This window comes from Leptopilina boulardi, unplaced genomic scaffold (assembly GCF_019393585.1).
Source record: "Leptopilina boulardi isolate dan_hultmark-lab unplaced genomic scaffold, ZJU_Lbou_2.1 LbouV2_210, whole genome shotgun sequence".
NCBI classification, from domain to species: domain Eukaryota; kingdom Metazoa; phylum Arthropoda; class Insecta; order Hymenoptera; family Figitidae; genus Leptopilina; species Leptopilina boulardi.
This window is the reverse complement of record NW_026137764.1, coordinates 983,899-1,010,465: the sequence shown is the minus strand read 5'-3', so window position 1 is coordinate 1,010,465 and position 26,567 is coordinate 983,899. Positions and strand designations below refer to the sequence as shown.

The 26,567-nt window shown below is 27.7% G+C and overlaps 1 protein-coding gene across 3 annotated transcripts in view; it reads left to right on the top strand.

Annotated features, from left to right (window-relative positions):
- Window positions 1-26,567, top strand: part of LOC127278718 (acetylcholine receptor subunit alpha-like 1) — a 256,681-nt gene that overhangs the window by 68,312 nt on the left and 161,802 nt on the right. For all 3 annotated transcript variants that reach the window (XR_007842537.1, XM_051300547.1, XM_051300546.1), the window contains one exon: window positions 15,230-15,505. Coding sequence is in view for 2 of the 3 variants with exons in the window: in XM_051300547.1 (XP_051156504.1) it covers window positions 15,248-15,505 (258 nt within the window). In the remaining variant the exon portion in view is untranslated. The remainder of the gene's footprint in view (window positions 1-15,229; window positions 15,506-26,567) is intronic.

Here is a 26,567-nt window from a genome sequence, read left to right as displayed (position 1 = left end):
TCAAAGTTGTTTATTTATATGTTTTTTTTTCTCTATTCTCTTATATTCCGGAATGTTTTTTTCTTTTTGTCAAAAATCTAAAAATCCGTCGCTTTCATCGAAATGATGTATTACCATGAGAGGAGAATGAAAAAAGCGAAATTAATGATAATTTTATTCTTTAGCAATTTCCTAAAATCCTTTTTGTGCTAGTACAATGGCTGATCGTTGAAATGGGTCTATAGAGCGTCGTTGCGCAGACAAAGAGTCGTGAATCCGAGAGAACTATCGGCTCTGAACATGGGAGACATTCCCATTCCATATGGATAAACTAATTCAAGACGGTCGGATCGACAGTACAATAAGAAAGGATCTCACTCTTGGGAACGTCAATCCAATTTCAGAGGCACAGACCTGTCGCTGGGTCGTCGCCTCACAAGGAATCCTCATGCATTTCTTGTCCCTTAACCAATGTTATATATATATAGAGTTATTCAATGCACTTGCATGACACAATCATAAGTGTGACAAATTTGTGACATTTTGAAGTTACACAATATTCGGAATAAACATATATATATATATATAGATGATACGAACATATGTAAAGTTATATATATGATATGTAGGTGGGAACATGTTTCTTATACTGACAGTTATATCCTGCTTGACGATTTTTCATTTATATGCGTCCCTCCCACTTGCTAGGGGAATATCGAAATTATTCGGAAAAAGTCAATCGATCCTAGCCGCGAGACACATTTCAATGTCGTTTTGTCCATTATACGACACAACGTCTTTGGCAAACGATTTTCGAATGTACATATCAAACGCACAAGAAATTCTCATCCATTATTCAATTTATAATGATTTGTTGCGACAAATTGGATGAATTTCGAAACGTTACATTTCTAAAAGCAAAAAAATTACATGATTAAAAACAAATGAGTGCCATTTATTTCTATTTTATATTTATAAACTTTATTTTCTTGTCGAATTTTTTTATAGAAATGGATTTTTTTTTTGTATTTCAAGTCGATATTAATTTTAAGTAAATTATGGTCAAACATTTGCTTAAGTAGAAACATTTTTTTTAGACAAAACTGCTTTTTTTGTATACTTCAGAAGTGTTGCAAGTGAATTTAACACAAGATTTAAGTAGATAAAATCTTACGGTCGGACATTCGGATTTTAAGTAGAAAAAAGAACGTTTGGTCAGACTAAGTAGAAAGAGGACGTTTGGTTATACTATATATTTTTAATAATTCGTATCTTCGATTTTAATTTTTCTAATTATTTATAAAATCAAGAAATGTTGTAGTAAGTAAATATTATAATTAAATAAAAAATAAAATTTAGATTGTTGTAGAATAATACTATTAAAAGTAGGCTTTAAATAATAACCCAATCAAAAATTTACTAATGGCGCAGTACTGGCGCAGTACTGACAAGTGTTGGCGCAGTACTGGCACCCAGTATTGGCACCAGAGTTGGCGTAACTTTGGGATGATAACATTTTACCAGTATTGGCTGCCAGAGTTGGCACCAGTACTGGTAACCACTACTGATTCAGTACTGGCTGAGTACTGGTAGTTTTGTAATTTATTGTATTCGAAAAGAAAGCTTTAACTGTAACAGAGATAAGTTTCTCATGCAATAGTGAAATCTCTGCTCCAGGTAATACTTTTTTTTAGGAAAAAGTGTGCAATTTTTAGTAACCCAACACAAATTAAATATTAATTAAATTAGTCAAGTAACTAATTAATATTTTATTATATATAAAATCGAAATCACCAAGAATTTTTATTCTTTATTAAGTATAATATATATTGCAAATTATTATTTTAAAAAATCAAAAAATATATATAAAAATATGTTTATTATAAAACCAAATTTTTTATAATATATAAAACTAGTTCTGTAAAAATAAAAATGTTTATAAAATAATTATAATTTATATAATTATACAATTAGCTGTTTAATTATTTTATTATTCACTTTAATTATTTGCATCAAAATAAATTTTTGAAAAACTTTTTTAAGAAAATAAAAGTTGTTTTTTAATTTTTAACAAGTGTTGTCAAGAAAATTTTTTTAAATTTTTATTTTAAAAATTATTAATTTTTTTAAAAAAAATTTTATTTATTTTTAGTTTGATCGTTTTAAAATTTTTTTGGTTTATTGCATATTTGAAAACACTAAAAAAAAACTTGCAAAATATTTTGGAATTGGTCTCAGGAAACTTTTTGTTTAAATAATTTTACCTACAAAAAAGCAAAATAAAATATCTTTTAATTTTCAAAAATAAAATCAAAGTGAAAAAATTTTTATAAACAAAAAGATTCATCAGGTTCACTCTAGAACTTTTTGTAAACTAGTATTAATCAAAAAGAAAATCTATTTTAGTCAGTACTGGCTCAATATCGGCTCAGTACTGGTTTGCCAGTACTGGAAGGGTGGTACTGCACCAGTACTGATACAATGAAAATACCAGTACTGGTTCAGTACAGACTGCCCAGCCTCGGCAGCCAATACTGAACCAGTACTGCGCCAGTAGTTAACTCTGGTATAATACTGAAATTTTTGGTTGGGAATTAATTTAAGATAGGTTAATAGTAAAAATTATGACATTCGAACAAATAGATTATAATATAGTTTCTCCAACGTTTCGAAATAAAAATAATTTCTACTTCATGGAGTCTATAATAATTAAAAATAAAAATAATTACAAACAAAGGAAGTTATAAAAATTAAACATAACTAAACATAAAATAAAAAATAACAAAATTTGACGAAAATTACTCTCTAAATTTGAATCAGTAAAAAATAACTGATTCGAAAGCAAAAAATCATTTACTGATTCAAATAGTAATATTTCTAATAATTACTTATAAATAAAAATAACTAATTATTATTAGTTAAATTCATTTTTAGGTTATGTAAAAATAACTGAAATTTTAGTAAAACTTTTATTAATTAATTCAATTAGTGAAATTTGACTAGTTTTTAATTTAGTTTTTAATCAGTATTTAGTTATTTTTTTTACTGATAATTAGTTATCTTTCACTAATTGCTGAAGCAAAATGTGAGCCATAATTTTACTGATAAATAGTTACTTTTAACTCATTCAAATTTAGTGTGAGTACGAAAAAATATAAAAAAAGAAAGAAAAATTAAAAATAAAATTTGACAAAAAAATCGAAGAATATATATTATACAAGAATTGAAATATAGACCTTTAATTTTTATTTCATTAAAAGAATTTATATTTTTATTACCTATAAAGTATAAATTTTATTTACTTAGTTAAAAACATAATAATAATAATAATAATAATAATAATAATAATAATAATAATAATAACTAATTTAAATGTTCAGTTACAATGTCATGAATTTATGTAATAATTTTATTTCTCCTTTAAGTGAACAAAAAGTTAAAAATTTACATAACTTGAATTTAATTCAGTGACGAAAAATTATTTGGTTTTGTGGGGAATTTTTTTTCTTCTTTTTTTTATCATTTTATTTGAAAAAAAGACTTACGTCCTCCAGACGTCCTCTGTATACAAATGTGATTGTCGCGCCTCTTGAGGCGCCGAAGAAACTCCTCATCTCTCTATAAATAATTTGACAGCTTTGCTGAGAGTATTTGATTCAAAACAGTAGAATAGCATAGGCACTTCACCACAAAGAGTTCTCTTGCATAAACATTTGTGCATTTGCGTTTGAAATATATATATATATATATATATAGTTATATAACATTTCAAAAAACATTTCAATGATTTCTCTTTGTTGAAAAATCTCGTCACATTTCCGGTCACTTATTATTAATCAAAAAAATATTTAATAACTTCATTGTATACGCGATAAAACAAGAACTTCTCAAATAGATTTTAAAAATGTTTTTCTGATTTTAACTCTACTTTACTTAATTTATTTATTTACAATTTAAGAGAAATGACCTTTAATTAAACTTTTTTCAAAAATTGATTTCAAAACTTTTTTTAAGCACGATATAATTTCAAGAAATTAGACAAATGTTTTTTAAAATCAACCAGAAATCAATATGGTTATAAATAAAAAAAAAAATTTTCTTTCTTTTTCTTTCCATTTTTTCCGGCAAATTTTAATTGATTCTACCTTAAATTCTATTTTAATCAATACATATTTTTTAAATTCTACTAAAATTTCCCCAATAATTATGGTTGAATCTATCAAATTTTAAACTGAAAAAAATTTATTTGATTCAAATAATTGGTTTCTTGACTATTATCAAATAAATATTTACTTGAACCAAATAATTTTTATTTGCGAATAAAATAAAGTATATTTAAAGCAATAATTTTTGTATTTCAAACAAATAATATTTAATTGACTCAAATAATAATTATTTAAAATATTTATTTGATAATAAGTTAAGTAACCGATTATTATTTGAATCAAACTTTTGTTTCAGTGTATAAAAAATATTTTTTTAGATAATAAATTTCCGTCTTAAAACTTTGTTTTCTAATCATTTATCATAAATGTTGTGGACTTCAGTATCGTAAAATGTAAAAAATGATTGTAAAAAAATTCTGTCAAATCGTAGTGGTTGGTTTGTGCCATGTATCAAATTTGACTTGATACGTTTTTCACGTTCACTATATGTATACATATCCATAAATCTAAAATACTCTAAATTAAACGAATGGCCACAACTTTACAAACGAATTGTTATAACTATAAAACAAAAACGTTAGAAGTGTTTTTTTTCTTTTTTTTTTTTTTTTAATATGATTTTATTGGTTTTACACTTCATCGCTGACAGAGAATCGTTAATGTCCACTTCGAATAGAGAACTAGGTTCAGTCAAGAGAGAAGTGCTTCTAGGTCGAATAATAGTCTCATTAGTGGAGCTTGGTTCAGCAAAATTTCATTAGCTAATACATTAAAATAGAATTGGCAAATTGCAATAACCAGACTTTAGTCACTTTCGTGAAAAGCATCAAGTTTACCCGGGATAATTTCGTTTATTCCCTCCTTTTCTTTGTAATTCTGTCTTTTCAGAGTGCACGGCTTTTAAACTTTAACAAAATTATCCGTTTTGAAAGAAGACCTGATAATTGGGTTTACAACAAAGGACTCGAGGTGTTGATTTAGGTCCGATTCTCCTCTCCCTGAATGTAACGTAATTTTCTATATATCTATATATATACGAAGAAGAACTCTCATGGGAGATTGAAATCTTTGGAGTTTATGAATTTCTATTCAACAATTATAACATTTTTTTTCCTTATATACTTTAAATTCACATTCATAGATTCAAAATGGTTTAAATTTTTTTAATAGTTTAAAAATTTTTTAAATTTAAAGAAGACAAACTAGATATTGAAAACTTCTATTGTTTTCACAAGCACTTCGTTTTTTATTCATTTATTATTTAAAATAGTATTATATTACACTTTATTTAAAAATCTTAATATTAATAAAAAATTGCTTTTAACCTCGCTTTATTGGTTTCATATATCTTTCAAGGAAACTTCATTATTTACTTCAATTTATAACTGAATTACATAATTGATTTTAGTACTAGACTTTTATGGCACTTAAATTTGTAAGTGAACAAAAAACTTGTACTTTATTCATCGTTCCTTACTTTGACATATTTCCTTTTTATGCATTTTTTTAAATTAAATTACAACATTTGCAATGAAATCTAAGCAGCTTGCTGATTATAATATAATATAAAAGGTAAATTAAAAAAAAAATTTGAAATTGATCTTTTATATAATTTTTCACATCTACTTTTTGAAACAGATTTTTCTTTTTATATATAAATTTATCTTTAATTTAATTATTTATCTAAGTAAATAATATATGGGCGATTCCACGTGGAATTCACCTATGACATTTTAAATTCGGTAAATATATATTATTTTTCGTTCTCTATGGAAAAAGAAGGTTTACGTATTTTTTTTATTTTTTTATAAGTGCTCAAATTTTCAAATTTTGAATTTGTTTATAAAAAATAACGTAAAGTAGTAACGTAAACTGCTAGTAAAGAGGAAGAATGTTTTTTTACAAATTTTGAAATTTGTTTCACCGTCAGTCGGTAATGTAGATTTCTGTGTCGGTAATTTATTTAGATTTTCATTTTACTGCTTTGCCATCAGTCGATAATGTATATTTCTATGTCGATGATTTTTTATATCGACATTTTTCCTGTTTTACCATCAGTCGGTAATGTAGATTTCTATGTCGGTAATTTTTTATATCCCCCATGTTTAATATTTAAAAAGTGCTATACAGCATTAAAAAAATAGACAAAATTTGCTTTAATTTAAGCCCATATACAGCTTTTTTAATTTAAATTTTGGACAGAGGGAGTGTCTTTTTGACAAAGAATGCCCTGTGTATTTTCTTATTTTTCATAGAGATTTTGAAAAAAATGTTCCAGTCAAAAAAAAAAAAAAAAAAAAAATTTTGAATGAAAATCTCATATGAATTATTTGAATCTTTAGAAATATAGAAATGAAAATGATAAAATATATTGTTTATCACGAAAACAGTGGCATAAACAATTTTTGAATAAAGTAGAAATGATACTTGAGGGAAGGCGAACATAAAATATACCATAAAGTGAAATATAACTGGATAAAGTTTATAACAAGAGCTTTTGAAATTGTGGTATAATTGACAATATCTTTTTGTGACTTGAGTTTATTGACTTAAGAGGAGAAGATTGACGATCGTATAGCGACAAGACTCTACTTGTGTTGCTATACGCGTGGTATTATTATGGCAAAATTCATTATTCGCATTGTTCTCTAACATTTTCACTATTCTCGGGCCCATCACGTTCTTTAAAGAATATGTGGTCTCTCTCTCTTTCTCTTTTTTTTTTTCTTTCTGCAGAAGACATAACTAAGATTGTCGTAAAGTCCTGTGAGACGTGTAGGAGCAGAAACGGCGAAGAAGAAAAAAGGGATAAAAAGAGAGAGAGAGGGAGAATCAAGAAAAAGTTTTATCGCGCCAGCAGTGACCTCACCATTTTTATCGGCTTGTGCTTGATGGACTATTTTTCTGTATTAGCAAATGAAAAATGGCTGTGTGCCAAGACGGCTCGACTTGAGCCCCGGGGTTCTCTTATCAGAGGGTTGTTGGGGTAGCCCGACTATAGATAAAACATACCCCGTGGTCATTATCAACCACCTCCCACTACTCACTCGCTTTTTCAACTTCCTTCTTGAGAGACCCGGTAAATACTTTGGCGGTTAGAGGTAATTACTGGAAGAATTCGGGATATCGTTCCGCGCACTTTCTTAAATCCACCCTTTGGCGATTGTACAAAAAAAAAAAAAAAATCTGAAAGTGCGAGCCTTCTTTTTTTTGCAGCCCCCGCGGGAGATTGAGATGAAATTTAATTGTGGCCATTGGTCACATAGTGTGAAAAACCATAAAAATGCTCGAGGATATTAAACTGCGGGCGTAATAGCATCGCTAAAATTGTTGGAACTTAAATCAATTTAAAGGAAAGAAAATCAATAAACTTTTATCGTTTCGCGTCTCTATATGTCGATGGAAACTTTTTTTTTTATAAATCGAAGCTCTGTAATAAGTGCTTTGAATGAAAATCATTTTCATTATATACAGTTTGATTTAGAGATAGAGAGAGAGAGAAAAAAAGCAAAAATTAATAAAAAGAAGAAATTTTGAAATACATTTTGAAATAAAGAAAAAATATTGACAATATAAATATTTGTAAGTCAAGAGAAAACACTGACAACACGAAAAAGTGAAATAATTTCTCTCTCCCTACATGGAAAAACAACGATATCTGTAGATTGTAATTCAATCGATGAATCTTTGTTGATAAGGGGGTGGGGGAAGTTGGATTAATAGAAAAAGCATTGATCTTATCATGAAAGGGAGATAGAGGGTGAAAGATGAATGTGTCGATGTTATGTGCTTAAGGGCAGAACCATCATCTTGTTTGTCACGTGATGGCACAAGGCGCTGAGAAAGTGGATACAATAGAACCAATAATTAGCCACGACCGTCGCATCCATCAATCTAGAGTACGCAGGCTTCGAATCACCCTTTCTCTAGTATCCTATCCGCTTCGACACCAGGAAACAATTACTCTGTGATGGTTAATCCCGAATCACACAATTTCGAAGGATAGGTTTCCCCACTATCTGTGGAATCCATTGACTCTCCTTTACTCTACCACTAAAGTACTGTATACAAGATCATTGTCTTTACAAGTTTGCAAATCAACTATTAATTAGTTGCAAATAATACAACAAATGTAAATTTTTATGTACGCATTAAATTTTTCTGCTGTCGAATTAAAAATTATCCAATTTTTATTTAGTCAAATTTTATAAAGTTTAACTAAATTTTAATTTAATAGAATTTCTATTCAACTGAACTTTTATAATACGCAGATTTTCTAATAAATCGAATTTTTAAATAACACAATTTTGAATTTTTTAATACTGACATCGGATTTGTAATTAGTAACCCCCGATTTGTAATTTTCGTGAGTTTAGCATTTTTCCTTTTTAGGGGTCATTTTAGATCAGTTCTGGCTTTGCTTTTGAGTTAGTGCGGAGCAAAAATGGGTAGGTGTAAGGTTTTTCAACCAGTTATTTAGTTTTGTTACCTTCTAAGTTCCAATTTGTCCGATTAACCCCTTAACTGCGATGACAAAGATTTTGTCCGTCAAATGTTCGTCATCGCAGTTAAGGGATTAAGGGTGGTTTTTACGATTTAAAAAAAATCCAGAGGGTGCTGGATAAGTTCTGACTTTGGTTTTTTAGTTAGTGGAGCAAAAATACGTAGGTGTAAGGTTTTAACAGACGACTTTTTTTTAAATACTATTTAATTGACTTGAATATAATTTATTTAATGCAAATAAATATTTATTTGATAATAATAAAGTATAACCAATTATTTGAATCAAATACATTTTTTTTCAGTATAACAATATATCGCAGTTGTACTACTATAGTGTTAAGATGTAAATCTTGCAACAAGTTTCGGTCAGTATATTAAAATTGACGCATTGATTTTAGAATACATGAATATTAAAATAGAAATTTACGGATCGTAAGCATTAACCTTGGTATATTATATAGCTATATCGCTACACTTAAATTGGCACATAAATAATATAGCTCAATATCTTAGTAGAATTTCTTAAGGACATGTAACTGTCAGGTCACGTGATTCTAAATATTCTTCGCAGGTTTTCTCGTAAAATACTTGATGGATTTAGTTGAAATTTTGTAAAGTTAGAAGCAGGTATATTTTATAAGGATTCCCTGATGCATTGATGTCCCGGTGTATTAATATTTTGTCAAAAGAAAAAAAAAATGTTTTCTTAAAAAAATAGAAGAAATTATAAAAGAAATAATACACTGTAAAAAAAAGGAGATGCTTTAAATATTTTCTAAAAATCATTAATACTAATTTCTAGTGTTCTAAAATTACAATGCATTGAGAAAAATATATACAAAATAAATTTTTATTATATATATATATATATATATATATATATATATATATATATATTATTGTAAATATTATTAATTTTAACGAAAAAATATTTATTTTCCATAAGATTGATTCTCTAATTTAATCTAGAGTTATAATATACAAGATTAATAAAAAAAGAAAAAAATGATAAAGTGTGTTTTATAAATTATTAATCGAAGTAGAATATCCTATATGTTTATTTAAAAAACTTTTATGTACGTAAAGAATAACTAACTATAAATTATTCTTCTTGCAAATCATTAAACGAAAACTGCTTTTATTCTTTTACATAATTCATTTATATATATATATATATATATATATATATATATAATCGCTTGATTTATGAAGAAAAAAAGATTATATAGATTCAAAATTCAAAAAATAAAAATTCAAATACTTAGAATAATTTTATTTAATGTCAATATTCAAATATAAAAAATATAGAAAAATATTATATTATCATTTTGAAAAAAAAAATTTCCCATTATTTCTTTCTTGAATTGTGAAATATCCTAGAAAAATATTCTATAAATATTTCGATCCTTATACCCTCGGCATATAAATGCATAAACGAGATGTGTTATATTAGGGGAGAATTCTCATATTAGGGGTTCTACGATCAAAATTTCATATAACATGATGTCTAAATTCTACTTCACACATACACATTCATATATGTATATATATATATATATATATATATATATATATATACATACATGTGTGTATTTATGCCAACGTATATTTTGATGATGTAATATCTCATAGTTGCACGCAATTTTCCCCAATAAAAAAAAGCACACACGCATCAAATACAAAATATACGTGTTATTAGAGAGGGGATTGACGCAATTTCTAGATAATCGTATTTTACGGTTACTTTGGTAAACACCTACCATCCAACCTGTTCCAATGTAGCGAAGCAAGTGAACCGTTATCCCTTCACGAGTTTCACCCGTCATCCTATAGCATATTCAGTTTGAAATTCCTAATGAGCAAATACGTTTCACAGGATTCACAAAACGAAGCGTTAGTTGAAAACATACTTGCGACATTCGCAAATTGTTGATTTGAATGCAACATATGTATATTTACACACACTGTACATTTATATATATATATTTTCAGTGTAATACTATTTTCATCAACGTATATATAAATGAAAACTTTTCGTATACCAAATTTCGTGAAATTTTCTGTCACACTATACAACTAGATAAATTTGATTTAATACTTGGATTGTTACTTAGGTAATTCATTTATATAATGTTACTTTTGCAACAAGGTAGTTTCTGTTGATAGTATTTTCAATTAATATATATATATATGACTTTCAATGCATGGCAGAATATATTTAATTAGTCTTCTAATGAAATGTTTTATGTTATTTAATGTTATTTGATTGAAGTAAATTCCAATCAAATATATATTTGGATAGTTTCAAATAATACTATTTACAATTGAAAATAATAATATATTAGTTTCAGAAAATATTCAACAAAATAATAAATTAATATTTCTTTCATATTTTATCGACATATGTAAATAGTAGGGGAATGTAGTCATGAGTGAGCCACTTCTCTTTTTTTTTATGTAAACGCCCTGGAGGTCAGTTTGGTTTTTACGCATTATTTAGTCAGTGAAATTAATCATGCAAAACTGATAAGCAAAAAAAATTTGTGCTCTCAAAAATGCCGTCTATTTTCATAAGTGCACTGAGAAAAATAATATCGTAATAATAAGAAAATAATTTAGTTAAGCATTTTTAGTTGGCCTTACTAAAGTATGGTTGGCACAACAGAAAAGAAAGTGGCTATCAATCGAAAAATTTAGTTTGCTCTACCAAAAAATATTTTTGAAGGTTTCATGTCTACGAATTAAACAGTTTGGTTCTCCGTACTAAATCGCTGGCACGCAGAATTGCGCACGCGCTGTTCTCGAAAATGTGGCGTCGGTCGTAGGGCCTAGTCAGTCGTGGACCTCTTCCGCGTTATGCTTATCCGATCATTTATGTCATGTGTTTTTATTGTTCGGCTGGTCTATTATCGTAGCAGTGTCATTAAAGTTTTATTAATATTTATTTTTTAAAAGTGTACTGAAAGTGTTTCTTTTATTTCGAAAGAATGGCTGACGAAGTGACAAAACGTTTGCTAAGAGAATGGGGGTTAGAATGCCTCGTGGCATTCTGTATCAACTTTTGAAAACTTGCTCCTCAATTTTATGCGATATCATTTTGAGATATTTCATGAAACGCGCGTAGTGTGTACTTACGGGAAGATAAATTATTTTTGTAATGTCTAAGCATAATGAATTTAATAAAGTTATATTATTAATCTCATCTCTCTTGAATTAAAATACCTTATTTTTTATACAAAATCGTAAAAATGACCAAATAAACTATTTTATATAAAACAAATTATTTAGATATTTCTACAAAAAAATTTTTTTTAATCAACGAAAACAGTAAGTTGAAATAACTAAATTTTATTTACGCCAACAGAACATTTTTTTTCATTCTAATAAATGTATTTATTACGTAGACTAAATTATTTGGTTACACCTACTAAATAATTCAATTGAGCGAAATTTAACGGTTGGACAAAAAAATTTAGTACTCCCAACCAAACGGGTTAGTTGCACATATATCAAATAAAAAATTTGGTAGGGACAACCAAACTTTGATACATGATACCAAACAGTTTTCTCAGTGTGCAGGACCATTACACATTTCACGTTTGAATAAATACAAATCGTCACTAAAGTTAATTTAAGATGGTATTTTTCTGTATTTAAAAGATATTTTGTTAATTTCATATAAAATAGAAAAATATTGCGAAAAGTCACGAAACAGTGCAATAAAACGGATATAATATTTAATTTATATATTACAATGAATAAAGTAGAACATTTTTCATTTATACATATGGTTTTTAAATTTTCAATAATTAAGAAGTTTTAAAAATTTGTCAGCTATATCCTTGTAATAATTCGTAAAAAGAAAATTTTTTCGAAGAGAAAAATAATTAAACTATACTTAAAAATATTTAATTCGAGTTGTCTTATAGTAAATTTTAGTAATTGTACGAATTTTTACATACTAACAACAAATAACTATAATAAGCATAAATTGAAAAATTTTATATGTCAATTTTATTTATCGATATTCATTTTTCAGTTGCACTTGCGTATTACACTATTAAATATCGAAATAATTAGTTTAAATTTTCTGGAGTGTAAAACAAATGATGGCAAAAGTGTACCATTCATAAAGGAAGAAATATAATAGAGTGTTAATATTATTATTAAGAAGAACATATTAACTAAATAAATTTATAACATTGAAAATTTAATACTCCAGTTTTCTTCGTGTAAGTATTTAAATTGTATGATATTTTTGAGAAGTTTTAAGATGATTTTTCCAGGATGGTCCACTTATGACTACAGTCACTCCCCTGCGTATAAATTCAATAAAACAAGTTCATTACACTTCTGATTCTATGTACACAGAGAAAAATGGAAAAACGAATAAAGAAACTTTTACTACTTTAAAATTAAAACCTAAACTGTCCGCAGTTTCTGCGGATTTCTGGCAATTTAAACTCCAGAAATAGTAAAATTTACTATTTCAGAAGTAAATTTTACTATTTCTAGAGTAAAAATTTCCAAAGATGCGCAGAAACTGCGAACAGTTGATGGTTTTACTTTTAAAGTAGTAAAAGTTACTTTATTCGTTTTTCCATTTTTCTCCGTGTAGAATTTACTGAAATACAATTTATAAGTTTAAATATATATAATCAATTTTATTGTATTTTTATGTATACTTTAAAAGGGAGATTTCTCTTAAAAATCAATTAAAAATGCTTTGTATTTGTCATGTAACATATATTTATCTTCATATTGGAATTTTCGATGGCACATTTTCAAATGAGAATTACAACTAGCGCGAACATAAAGTTTTTTAAAGCATTGTGTGATCGATTAGTTTATTGAACTTGTGCCATCCAATAATCTGTTTAGTTGTTCAGAGTTTCCCGACAAATACGAAGTGTGACGATTCATTTGAGAGTAACTTGCTCTCCTTCGAGAAGTTGCGAAGGACGTTACCCACAAAGCTTTTAGTTGAAACTCTTACGACTCAGCTTTTAGTTGAAACAACACGTCTATCGTATAACTCCATAGTGAAGACACTATATATATCCGTTCTATCATGTAAAAGATAGGTGTATACTTCAACATTTTTCTATATATATATATATATATACATTTCATGCAAAAGTTATATACATATTCTTATTGCGTGTATTGTTAAGAAAAGAAATCACATTTATTTTTCAGCTCGGAAATTCTTTTAAATTAAAAATATTTTTAAAACTTTTTTTATATGTATTTTCTATATTTGACTTTGAATTTAGAAAGGAATGTTGAAGATTTTTTGTCCCTCAAAAAGTACCCAAAAAATTTGGCGGTATTTTAAAAAAAAAAAATTTCATTTTTATATCCCTTTCAATGTAAGTTTAAGATTTTTAAGGCCTAAGCCTTCACAAAACCCCTTCCGAAATTTATTTCTGGCTACGCCCCTGTGACTAAATTTTTTTTTTAGTAGTTATATGGGCTTATCTTTGAAACCTTTAACTTTTCAATAAGAAATTTTTTTTTTTTTTTTTTTTTTTTTGAGCACAGTATTGAAACTCTGTCTACATAAACTTCAAGAACTAAGCTAAGTAATTTTTAAAATTTACCATACGATTTTCATAGACTTTTTTTTATTTAAATTTAATATTCGTAAATTTTCCAATTTCTTTTCTCTTTTTTCCTTTTCTCTCGCATCTTATAAAAAAAATTATAATCGGCAACTTCATACATAACAATTTCTTTCTAAAAAATTTCGGTCGATTACGGTCGACCGTAATTGATGAATATTTTCACATTATCTTTGCAATAAAGTATTTTTTCTCGAAGCACATTCACGGGATGTTAAATGGCACATGTGAAAATATATACAAGTACTTTTCGAATACTTTTATATGATTTTCATGAAGTATCACTCGTATTACGGTTGTTTTCAAATTTTGTCCACGCGTGTTTTCGTTTATTTAACTTATAATAGTTTTTTAAAGACATGAAGCACATCAATTTATTATGTCTCAAAATAATTATAGTAGGTAACTTGATCTTTGATTTCCCATAAGTTATTTTAACGTGCCGCTTGTCTTATAAAAGAAAAATCATAAATACGATGATTACGGTCGAAAAGGTTAAAAGTGAGGGACAACTTTTAAAAGCTTATAAATTTTTTCACAATTAATAAAATATTAATTTCCCTGCGAAAATGTGTTCACCGATTAATTAACATTGAAAAAACATATTTCAGAATTAGTAATTTTTATTAAATCTAAAACTATATCGTTTAAAGCATCAGAAAGTATGGTTAAGGACAAGTAGACATTGTTAAAAATCGCGTATTAAAATTGAAATAATTATTTATGTATTTAATAAATTAAAGTGAAATCTTTTGGAAATGATTGATTGTATCAAGCATTAATATTTCCAACAAAAACCAACGAAAAATTTATTAAAATTACCAAAATATATGAGTGGGACATTAAAGTTAAAGGTTCTAGAGATATGCCCATATATGTTTTAACTAACTGACCATGTTGATTAATTTATCGAAGAGTATTTTATTTAATACAATTGACAATTGAATTTATTTACAGGGGTGGACAAGGCGTACGATGTTCAGGGATGCTTGGACGGATGGCGGTGGGAAAGGATGGCGGCGATGTCGATCTAGGTTGGGCGAATTGTTGGTGGTGGCTACGGCCATTTCCTGTTTCGTTACAATGTTTCCGGGTGTCGCGGCTAATCCGGACGCGAAACGCCTCTACGACGACCTGTTATCGAATTACAACCGTTGGATTAGACCTGTTGGCAATAATAGTGATCGTCTTACTGTCAAAATGGGCCTCCGTCTCTCTCAGCTTATCGATGTTGTGAGTATATTTTATATCTATCAAATTATTAGAGGGGTGTGTGACTAATTAATAGTCATAAAAACGAAAACGTATATGTTTTGCTAAAGTTTTCTTTATCTATCAAGTTATTAGGAAGAAGAGGGTGGGGCGTGACTGATTAATAACACAGCCACACAAAAAAAAAAAAAAGTTCTGATCTGGGGGTCTGACTATATATTTTCTATGACTTTTGGGTCGCTGAATCCGAATCCGAGGCCCATTCAACCCCATCACATCAGGTTTTTGAAAAAACCTCAAAAAACCAAAATGGCGGACACTTTTTTGGAAAATTTATCGGATTCGCTTGAGACTCGCTACTCGGGAGTTTTTGGGGTCGCTGATTGCGAATTTGAAGTCAGTTTTCAAAAATTCAAAATGGCGGATCCAATATGGCGGATATTTGTTTGAAAAATGCTGGATTTGCTTGAAACTTGCTACTCGAGGGTTTTTGGGGGCGCTGATTACGAATTTGAAGTCAGTTTAAATTTATCATATCAGGATTCGGACATAATCTAAAAAAACCTACAATTTGTGCTATTAAACGCGCGTAATATCTTTAGTTTCAATGTTTATGTTATCACGTCTATTTTACTATATAATGTACCGTCGGCATTTGCGTTACCCACTGTACACCACGTGGAGGTGCCCTGGACGCAGGCACACGCAAGATACAAAGTAAATACGGGTGAATTAAAACACTCAAGTTTTTGATTTCTCAAAAGAACATCTTTATTGGATTCGCCATTTTAAATTTTGTAAATTGGACTTCAAATTCGTAATCAGCGACTTCAAAAACCCTCATGTAACGAGTTTCAAGCGAATCTAATAAAGTTGACAAAAAATCCTGCCATAATGGATCCGCCATTTTGAATTTTTGAAAACTGACTTCAAATTCGTAATCAGAGACCCCAAAAACCCCCGAGTAGCGAGTTTCAAGCAAATCCGGCAAATTTTTCAAAAAAATGTCCGCCATATTGGATCCGCCATTTTGAATTTTTGAAAACTGACTTTAAATTCGTAATCAGCGACCCCAAAAACCCCCGAGTAGCGAGTTTCAAGCGAATCCGATAAATTTTCCAAAAAAGTGTCCGCCATTTTGGTTTTTTGAGGTTTTTTCAAAAACCTGATGTGATGGGGTTGAATGGGCCTCGGATTCGGATTCAGCGACCCAAAAGACATAGAAAATATATAGTCAGACCCCCAGATCAGAACTTTTTTTTTTTTTGTGTGGCTGTGTAATCCTAGAAACGAAAAAGTTCATTTGATTAAAGTCCCATTTGCGGATATAATTACCTTTTAATTTTCAAAAATAAAATCAAAGTGAAAAAATTTTTATAAACAAAATATTTAAACAAAAAGATTCATCAGGTTCACTCTAGAACTTTTTGTAAACTAGTATATTAATCAAAAAGAAAATCTATTGGAGCCAGTACTGGCTCAATATCGGCTCAGTACTGTTTGCCAGTACTATAAGGGTGGTACTGCACCAGTACTGATAGAATGAAAATACCAGTACTGGTTCAGTACAGACTACTCAGCCTCGGCAGTCAATACTGAACCAGTACTGCGCCAGTAGTTAACTCTGGTATAATACTGAAATTTTTGGTTGGGGTAAACACTTCGTAAATTTAATCGGGTTTTTTTTTTAAATTTAGTATATTGCTGAACATAAATATCATGATGGATTTTTGATATTTTATCGTTGAAAAATTCTACGAGCATTTTTTCCAAAAAAAAAAAAGTCATGGGGTTCTAACTTAAAAGTGCAAAAAAGACGTTTTTTGACCATATTTGAGGGTATGTAACATTCAAGAGACTCTTTTTTTCAAAATGGTCGTATCAGTACTCGAAAATACTATTTTTACCCTTTAAAATGCTTTTTGAAAATTTCATTTTGCTCTGAGTTATTGTCATTTGAATTTTCTGAGTTTGATGAATGTTTAAATATTCGTATACTGCGAGTACCTAAAGAAACAGATACTGCTTCAAAAATTCGAATGACGATAACTCAGAGCCGAATAAAAATTTTTTAAAGTTTCAAAATGCATTTTAAATTGTAAGAATAGTACTTTCAGATGTTGTAACAACTTTAAAAAAAAAAAAAAATTATCTCTTGATGTTACATGACCTCAAATACGGTTAAAAACTGTTTTTCTTTTTTGCACTTTTACGTTACAATATCTTGGGCTGGATAGTTTGTTTTTGTTTAGTCAATTTCTTAAAGAAAATGTCCCAATAAAAAGTTCTGAAGTAGGACAAAATTTTGTTGGCTTGTGTTATTTGTTTTTAAGTTAAAATGATTTGAGAGTGGAAACCGTAAAATGTTGTCAATTAATAAATAGCATCTGGAAAAAAAATTAAAATAATTATCTGCGCAGATAACGACAAACTGATTAATTAGTCATTGGATATCTATTTAAATAAAATTTGTATATTCAAATATCCTTGATTAGTCACGTCCCAATTTTTCGTATTATTCTGTTTTTGTTTCATTGTTCATTATTAAAATAAAATCTCTTTTTTTGGGTAATAATTAAAGTATAATTCTACATTAGCGAAGCGCAACTGTTCGCACTAATATAAAAAAAACTTAATATTTTTTAAAGCACATTTTTAAATGAAGTTATATTATGAAATTGATGAAATTGTATACACTTAATATTTCGCGTTGAAAAGGTATAAGTTCATACATATACCTTTTTAACGCGAAAAGAAATATTTATAATATTAAAAGAGAAGAAATGCATTTATTCGTAATAAATTGTAATTGCTCTTTTTATAAAACGAAAGACGAACTTTGTCTGGAAACTATAGAGATATAGTCTTTATAAATTATTCACTCAAATCCAGTTTGATCTTTGTGTTTGAACAGTTTCTGGATTGATTCCACAGTAACTAAAAGGAATAAGTGTGCGAGTGGCTTTCGTTGAAATGCAAAAGAGTGCAATTTAAAGACGTTTCATTTTGCGGTATATATATATATATAATATTATATTATATATATTATATTATCCTTTATATTACTATATATGAAAAATATTTATTTCTTTATTTAAAGTTTTTTTATATTTGAAAAAAAAATTTTTGACATAAAAGAATTTTGTTGCAAAAATGCCAATAAAATACGTTTTTTTTTTTTTTGCTGAAACAAAATATTTCTCTCAGTTATGCGCACCCGATATGCCGGCTATGCATTTCCGATATATGCTTGTTTATTTGAATTTTCGCTTTCGAAAGAAAAAATGGTTATGGCTTCCAGAAAGTTAAGGTACGAATGAAAGCATATAATTTCATATTTAATATAAACTTGGGTTGTAAATTTGTTTGGTAACGATTTTTTCCCAACAGTGGAATCATAGCCCTTTTGGGAAATATCAAATATAGTTTCTTCCCTTGATTCACAAGTGTTATTTATTGAAGAACCATCGTGTAACTTCTGTTTATTTCGAGTATTTGGTGCAATACTCATGTTTGGAACAAATTCATTCATCGATGAATGAATGAATTTTTTTTTATACATAACGAAAGGTATTCTCGTTTTTCAGTTAGAAAAAAAATTCATCTTTGTTTATTATATAGAATACAAATATTTTCTTCGGCTAAACATATACTTTTTTTATTTCTATTTATTATTTTACCAATTGGTGGTGTTTTGATGTTAATTATAGTCTGTTTCGTGGTTGAATAATTGTTTAAAAATATATTATATTTACGTTGGTGAAGTTTGCAACATTTCTGATCAACGATTGAAAAAAAATATATTTTTCACTCAAAAAATAATAACTAATTTTGTGCCTAAAATTTTTTTTTTTTTTTTAAATTATTGATCAAGAAACGTTGCAAAAAAAAAATTTTTTTGATAAATAAATAAATAATTTGCATATAGAAAAATATTTTCTCCTCTCAATCGTTGATTATAAACGTTGTGAACTTCACCGACGTGTATATTTTGAGTCAATGTTAAGAATATTGTATTAATTTTAGATACAAACATCTAAAAATAATTTTCTTTTTCTAAAAAAATATTTTCTTCTGTCAGAATGTCATAATTTAAAATTCTGAATGTAACTTGATGTTTCTCCTCAGAGATCGAATTATGTCGCGTTAGAAATTACCTTTTCTACTGCAGCTGTCTTCATGTCTGACTTGTACGTTTCACTTCCACTGAAAGAACTTGCTCTTCTCATCAGAATGTTGTTATCAACTTGAGATTTCACAAGATTTGCTATTTCTCTTTATGCATTAAATTTTATTACAAAAACAATTTTATTTACATGATAAAAATTTTAATTGAATATCATGTTTCTCTTTTTAAATTAAAAAATGTATATTTTAAAATTATAATTATTTAGAAAAAAAATTATTTAAAACTATAAAATACTTTAAAAAAAAAAAATTTTTTAATTTTTTATTATGTAAAATATGATACAAGTGTGTAAAGTTAATGATTGTGATAAGAATTTTTTACTTTATGTATACTGTTGTAAAAAAAGAAACTTTACACACCATTTTGCGTGCGTAAAATACTACTTTAGAGGTTACTGTTATGTAAACATAGTCTTCTCGATATTGTCACTTCTATCGACGATAGATTTTTAAAATAAAATGCAAACTTTAGTTTAACTTTGAAAAAAAAAATAATTCGACTTCTTCTGTCGCTCCAGCTTCTTCTCATTAGATATTTTCGACACGTTTTGACAGTGAATTTTTTTAGATGTACCAGTTTGATTTCATTTCTCTTGAGTATACGAATTGGTTTCCGATTTTCAAGGTCTTGAATTGTCGCCAAACGTTTTACGATCGCGTAAAAATCGCGAACGACTTTTATTGTCACTCGAGGAATATATGCGAATAGTTTTATTTACTGATTTTATCCACCACAACAGTGTTATTTCAAACATTTCTCAAGAATCTCTCTCTATTAACTGTGTTGAAAGAATGATGTGAGTTTGTGACAGGTGTCATAAAATTTATTTTTTTTTTATCATCCTTGGTTGCATTGGTACTTTGTTTATATTTTCTTTTAATAAAACACTTATAAGGTTATATGTGATTGTTATTTCTTTTGTTAATATTCTCCGCAGGTTTTCTCGCAAAATATTTAATAGATTGAACTGAAATTTTGTGAAGAACTTAAAAATAGTAATAAGGAATTGCATGTGTTTTCAAGACATCAACAGGGTGGTCACTGACCCGGAAAACCAGAAATTTTTATTAAAACCTGAAATTATAATATTACATTAACATTCGAAATTAAATTTCATTAAAAACTTTAAGTAAATATATAATTTCAAAAATTTATTTTTCTTACTGATAATTAACAAAATGGTATTTTTATATTTTGCGTTAACATTTTTCACCAAAATTCAAAATCCCAAAAATCTCGTGCAGAAATTTACCTACTTAGTTCTACTTTAAGTAAGCCTCTCTCATGGCCCTTGCCAGTTTTTTCACAAGTATGGAATTCCTTAGAGCAACTCGGTCTTGCCATGGTTTTATGACATAACCTCAAAATAAAAAGTAATTTTTAACACCAAATAAAACTATAGGTAATAAAATTAAATTTCCATGCAAAATATTTTATCAAGTAATAATTATTTAATAATAATATTTATGAATTTTAAATTATTTAATTAATTAAAATAATTTATTTATTAAAATTATTAATTTTTTAAAAAATTAATTAGGTTAATTTTAAAAAAAAATTTAACAATTTTAATCTAAGAATTTTATTAACAACTCAAAAGAAATAAGTGATTTTTTCTTTACAAAAACTAAAATTTATTTGTCTTTTTTTTACTATATTATCTATATTTTAGATAATAAGAAAAATTATATTCCTAAGTTTCAATAAAATACAAAAATGAAAATATTGACTTATGTTAAGAAAATTATTTAACATTAAAAATAAATTATAATTTATATATAATTATTGTTTCTTTATTGTTCTGCTGCTCAAGTCTTCATTTTCCTCAGTCGCAACTTATCAAATGAATTTTGTATTTATTTTCTCACGTTAAGTTGGCGTAATGGTTAGATTAGGGGGTTCGATCACAGCGAGCGTTAAATATTTTTCAAAATTTATGTAAGCGATTGCGTTAAATGATAATAATAGGCAATCCAGTAATAAATAATGTGTTAATTGTATAATTAATTCCATATTTAATTTTTTTGTTTAGTGTTGGTGTTAATACATATTTGAAGTTGGGTCGACTTTGGGATTATTATTTGTCAGGCTAGAATTGTGCATTCTTCTGTTTTTGTTTTGTTACAAGTTTCTGTTGCTTACTGATTCAATCAATTACTCATTACAACTGATTATAAGCCTGTAGTACATTTTTCACTGATTGTTATTTTTGTTATTATTTATAAATTAAAAATTATGATTTCAATGTAACTTTATTTTAAATGAGATTTTGGAATTATCTTTATACCTGCGTCCCTGAGCTGTATGTTTACATTGAAGTACAAATAGTATTTCTTTAGACCAAAGGTTGGAAAATCCCAAATAATTAAATCAGTTGCAATTCATGTATTGACCTGTTTTGACGTGTAAATAATTTCGGAAGTGCTCGATTCTTTTAATTCGAAACCAAAAATATTTCAGATTGTTAAAAATTTTTTTTTTTTGACATTTTAGAAAAATTTTTGTCCCGGGAGTGTTCGAAATTCTTAAAACCACGATCCCTTAAATCTTTATACAAAGTATAGTATTTTGTTTCTTTATTTTTAAAACATGGTTTCGGGAGTGTTAGAAAGTTTTTAAATCGCGTGTGTTTCTAGCAGATTTTTTATCGTCCGAAACGATACATCAGTTGCAAACTAAGGTTAGAGATATATATTTTTTATAAATATTAATAATAATTATATTTAAATGATTTTCTACTAAAATTTTTTTAACATTTAATATTTTTTTACAAAAATATTAGCAATATTTTAAAAATTACACTGAAAAAAAGTCTGGTTAAAATAACCAGAATTCTGGTTAATCTAACCAGAATAAAAAGTTATATATACCCTTACTACTTTTTCTGGTTAAAAGTACTAGAAAATTTGGTTAAAAAATTCTGGTTAATTTTACCAGAATTTCAAGTTAATCTTACTAGAATTTCAAGTTAATCTTACTAGAATTTTTCTAGTTAAAAATTTTTGGTAAAAAAATTTCTGGTTGATCTTACCAGAAATTCTAGTTAATCAGAGAATTAATTAAATTTATTATTATTATATTATATTATAAAATATTATAAAATATGAATTAAAAAAATTTGTATTATGTACATATAAATGCAATCAAACAATAACACCTTTACACTGCAATTCTCTTAATAATGTTTATTTAAATATGATTATTCAGAACTAAAATTCTGATAAAACGTGTCGAGCACGTTTTCAACATAACCTTCAAACTATTTTTCACACGAACGGGTTTGCCGTTCGTCAACAATTTTTTCAATTATATTATAAAATTAATTAACCAACCTTTAAACAGATCTTTTAATTCTCCCAAACCCCAATTTTCCAGAGCTTGGTTAACTTTTTCATCCATTCTTGCGATCCGCACGATAAACTATTCGAAAAAGAACAACAGACGCTATGCAGTGTCCGCGAACGCGCGTTTTTAACCAGAATTATTTTAACCAGAATAATTTAACCATACTTATTTAACTAGAACTGTTTAGTCTTTTTAACTATATTTTCTTGTTAAAATAACTAGAAATTTTTTAACCAAACGCATCTAGTAACTTTAACCAGAACTTTTTTTTCAGTGTACCATAGTATTTTTAAAACGTATTAATTTCATTTATATTTACACGGAAAAAAATGTATATGGAACAACGAAAGGTTTTACAAGAATCATAAAAAATTTAATTGCTTCAATTAAATCTTTCACTATTCTAGTGAAACCTTTTGCTGTTCCAGATGAAGTTTTTTTTTACAATAAAATAAATTTGTATTATTTTAAAAGTGCTCTACAAGCGATAGTTTTTTGATTGATTTTTGATTTTATTTTAAACATTTGAGTAGCCACCCTGATCAAGACACCTTGAACATCTTAATATCTTAAAAACGCTACCAAAACATCTTAAAATAAGATATTTCTTTTTGCAATGCGTAATATTGAATTTTTTGATAAATTATCAAAATACTCATAACAACAAATCCTTATACCATTTTTGAGTTTCTCCACAAAATTTTAGCTTAATTTATTAATTATTTTACGAGAAAATTTGTGAAGAATATATTTATTTGTGAAATCACAACAATAACATAACCTTAAAAAAATGTCAAAAACGTGGAATTTTAAAATAATCGAATTTTGCCTTGTAAAGAGAGAAAATTTGTTTTGTGAATTAAAATTGAGAGATTTGATGTTTTATTTGATTAGAGAATTTTTACCATCTGATTTTTAAAAAGTGAACAAAACTCTTGACCTGCAATTATATTTTCCCCGGTGTTTTTAGGTCTATTGAGCACTGATTTAATGCAGTAAAAATACTGGTTTGCAATTTTTTTTTTTTTTTTTTTTAAATTAAACTACCTTCAATCGATCATTCGAGTATATCGTTTCGTCACCCGAGTAAGTGGTCTGTAGCAATTACCAACTAGAAGTATCCTGGAGGCTTAATTTGACTGAGTGAGCGTTCTCGTCAAAAGTAATTAAAGAGTTTATACATCCAATCGAGAAATTGAATGATTCCGTTTTCGAAAATACCTATATAGCATTTTGCTTTGATGAATTATTAATTCTTTCATTTTTTTATTTTCTATCTGAAAATAACTAAAAAAAAAAATTAACTTATTTTTTTATCGTTTTTCATCTCTTGTATATCACAAGCTATTTTTATTGCAATATAAAAATAAAACTTTTTTTTTTCTCTCTCTCTTGGAATTTGAATCCACTTTCGATTAATTTCATGTATACTATTTCAATATCCATTTTAAGCATCATCCTTTTGGTGGTAGCTCAACTGATACCGAAGGACGAACCTGATCTCGGTAACTTTTTTTGCTTAAGGCGGAGCCAATTAAGACCTTCTACTTTAATGCCGCAGTTACAGCGCTTCGGTCTTCTTACCACAGTGGTGAAATAAATCACGCCTACCAACTTATTTGAGGAGACAACGAGACGATAAAATTATCGCGAGTCGTATTGCTTTTATCGTTGCCACGATAACGAAGAGGCGATTTCACTCGTTAAGATTTTGTGCTATTCTACCGATAAAGTATAGTTTTCGCTGAAGCTTTTTAGCACACAAAAGCTTTTTTGATTCTTCTTTTTTTTTCGTGTAAACTTGAACGAGCGATAGCAATGCATCTTCAGAAAAATTTCAAACTTTCTTCAATTTTATAGCAGATATTTTCACGTTATGTTGATGCACTTGATTTTTCAGAAAAGTGCTATAAATCATTTTACAACTAAATCTCCATACGTGTGTGTGTGTCATCAATCAAAAAATAAATTCTAAATATCTACATAGAAATTAAATAATTGATTGTATATTGTAAAATATTGTTTGATTTATTTTATTTTCGATAGGAATTTTTTTTTTATTAAAAATGGCTATAGAAATATTTAGATGAAGATGGGATTTTTCAGAGTAGAAATTTTGAACTTCAAATGAAGATTTTAATCGTTGATTATTATAAACGTTTTGGACTTTAGCATCGTTTCAATTGTTCTTCATTTTTTTTTTTTTATTTTCGATACAGTATTATATTGTTGAAATTTGTTTTTAATTCTTTGTCTTGAGTTAAAAATGGAAATGCCAGTTATGTCCCCAATTTTCTTAAGATTTGGCTCAATGGGTCAAGCTCCAAAATCTGCCAAGCTTGAACTAAAAACTAGACAGCAGAGTTTAAGGACAACTCAAGGCTAAGTATATTGATTAACTAGGTCTTAGTTACGAGAAAAAAAAATTTATTTCATATGAATGTTTAATTAAACTTAACCGATGATTGTTGTTGATATGAATTTTCAGTTATTGTTGGTTTTGGAAATAATTGTAATTTTTTGCAATTAGTTTTAGAAAATTTAAGTTTTATTTATTAAATGTCACTGAATTTCTAAATAATGTTCATTAAGGAGAAATTTTATGTACGTGCAAGTTTAATAATTTATTGAAATAGAATATTTAAATATATGGTTCATGAATTTATATTAACCCCTTGACAGTCCAGGGCCCATATGTGGCCAGAAAAAGTCGTGCCACCTTTGTGCAAGTGGCCATATATGGCCATCGCAAAAAAATAATACTAAATTTAATTTGATTCGCCTGAAATTTGTTACTCGGGGGTTTTTGGGGTCGCTGAATCCAAATTTGAAGTCAGATTTCAAAAAAACAAAATGGCGGACCCAAAATGGCGACCATGAAAACTTAAAATTTATCAGATTTACATGAAACTCGTTGCTCAGGGGCTTTCGGGGTCTCTGATTACGAATCTGAGGTCGGTTTTTCAAAATTCAAAATGGCGGATCCAATATGGCAACCCAATATGGCGGATAATTTAAAAATTAATGCGTTTTGACCAAAAATTGTTACTCGGGGGTTTTCGCAGTCGCTGAATTCGAATTTGAGGTCAGTTTTTCAAAATTCAAAATGGCGGATCCAATATGGCGGACAAATTTTTAAAAAATCAATCCGATTTGTCTGAAATTTGTTACTCGGGGGTTTTTGGGATCGCTGAATTTGAATTTGAGGTCGGTTTTTTGAAATTCAAAATAGCGGATCCAATATGGCGGACAAATTAAAAAAAAATTTTTTTTTTAAATTTGTCCGCCATATTGGATCCGCCATTTTGAATTTTGAAAAACTGACCTCAAATTCGAATTCAGCGACCACAAAAACCTTAAATATGATGAAGTCATATTTTTTTGGAAACTTTTTTTTCGGACCGTTTTAGGCCCACCAGCGATTTTTAACTGGACTGCGAAGGGGTTAAAAACTATTTGTCACAGTGACAAATTTCATCTCTTGATTTATAGATAAAAGTTAAAATTACATTCTTCTAGTGTCTCTTAAGAACCTAACCTATAAAAGGT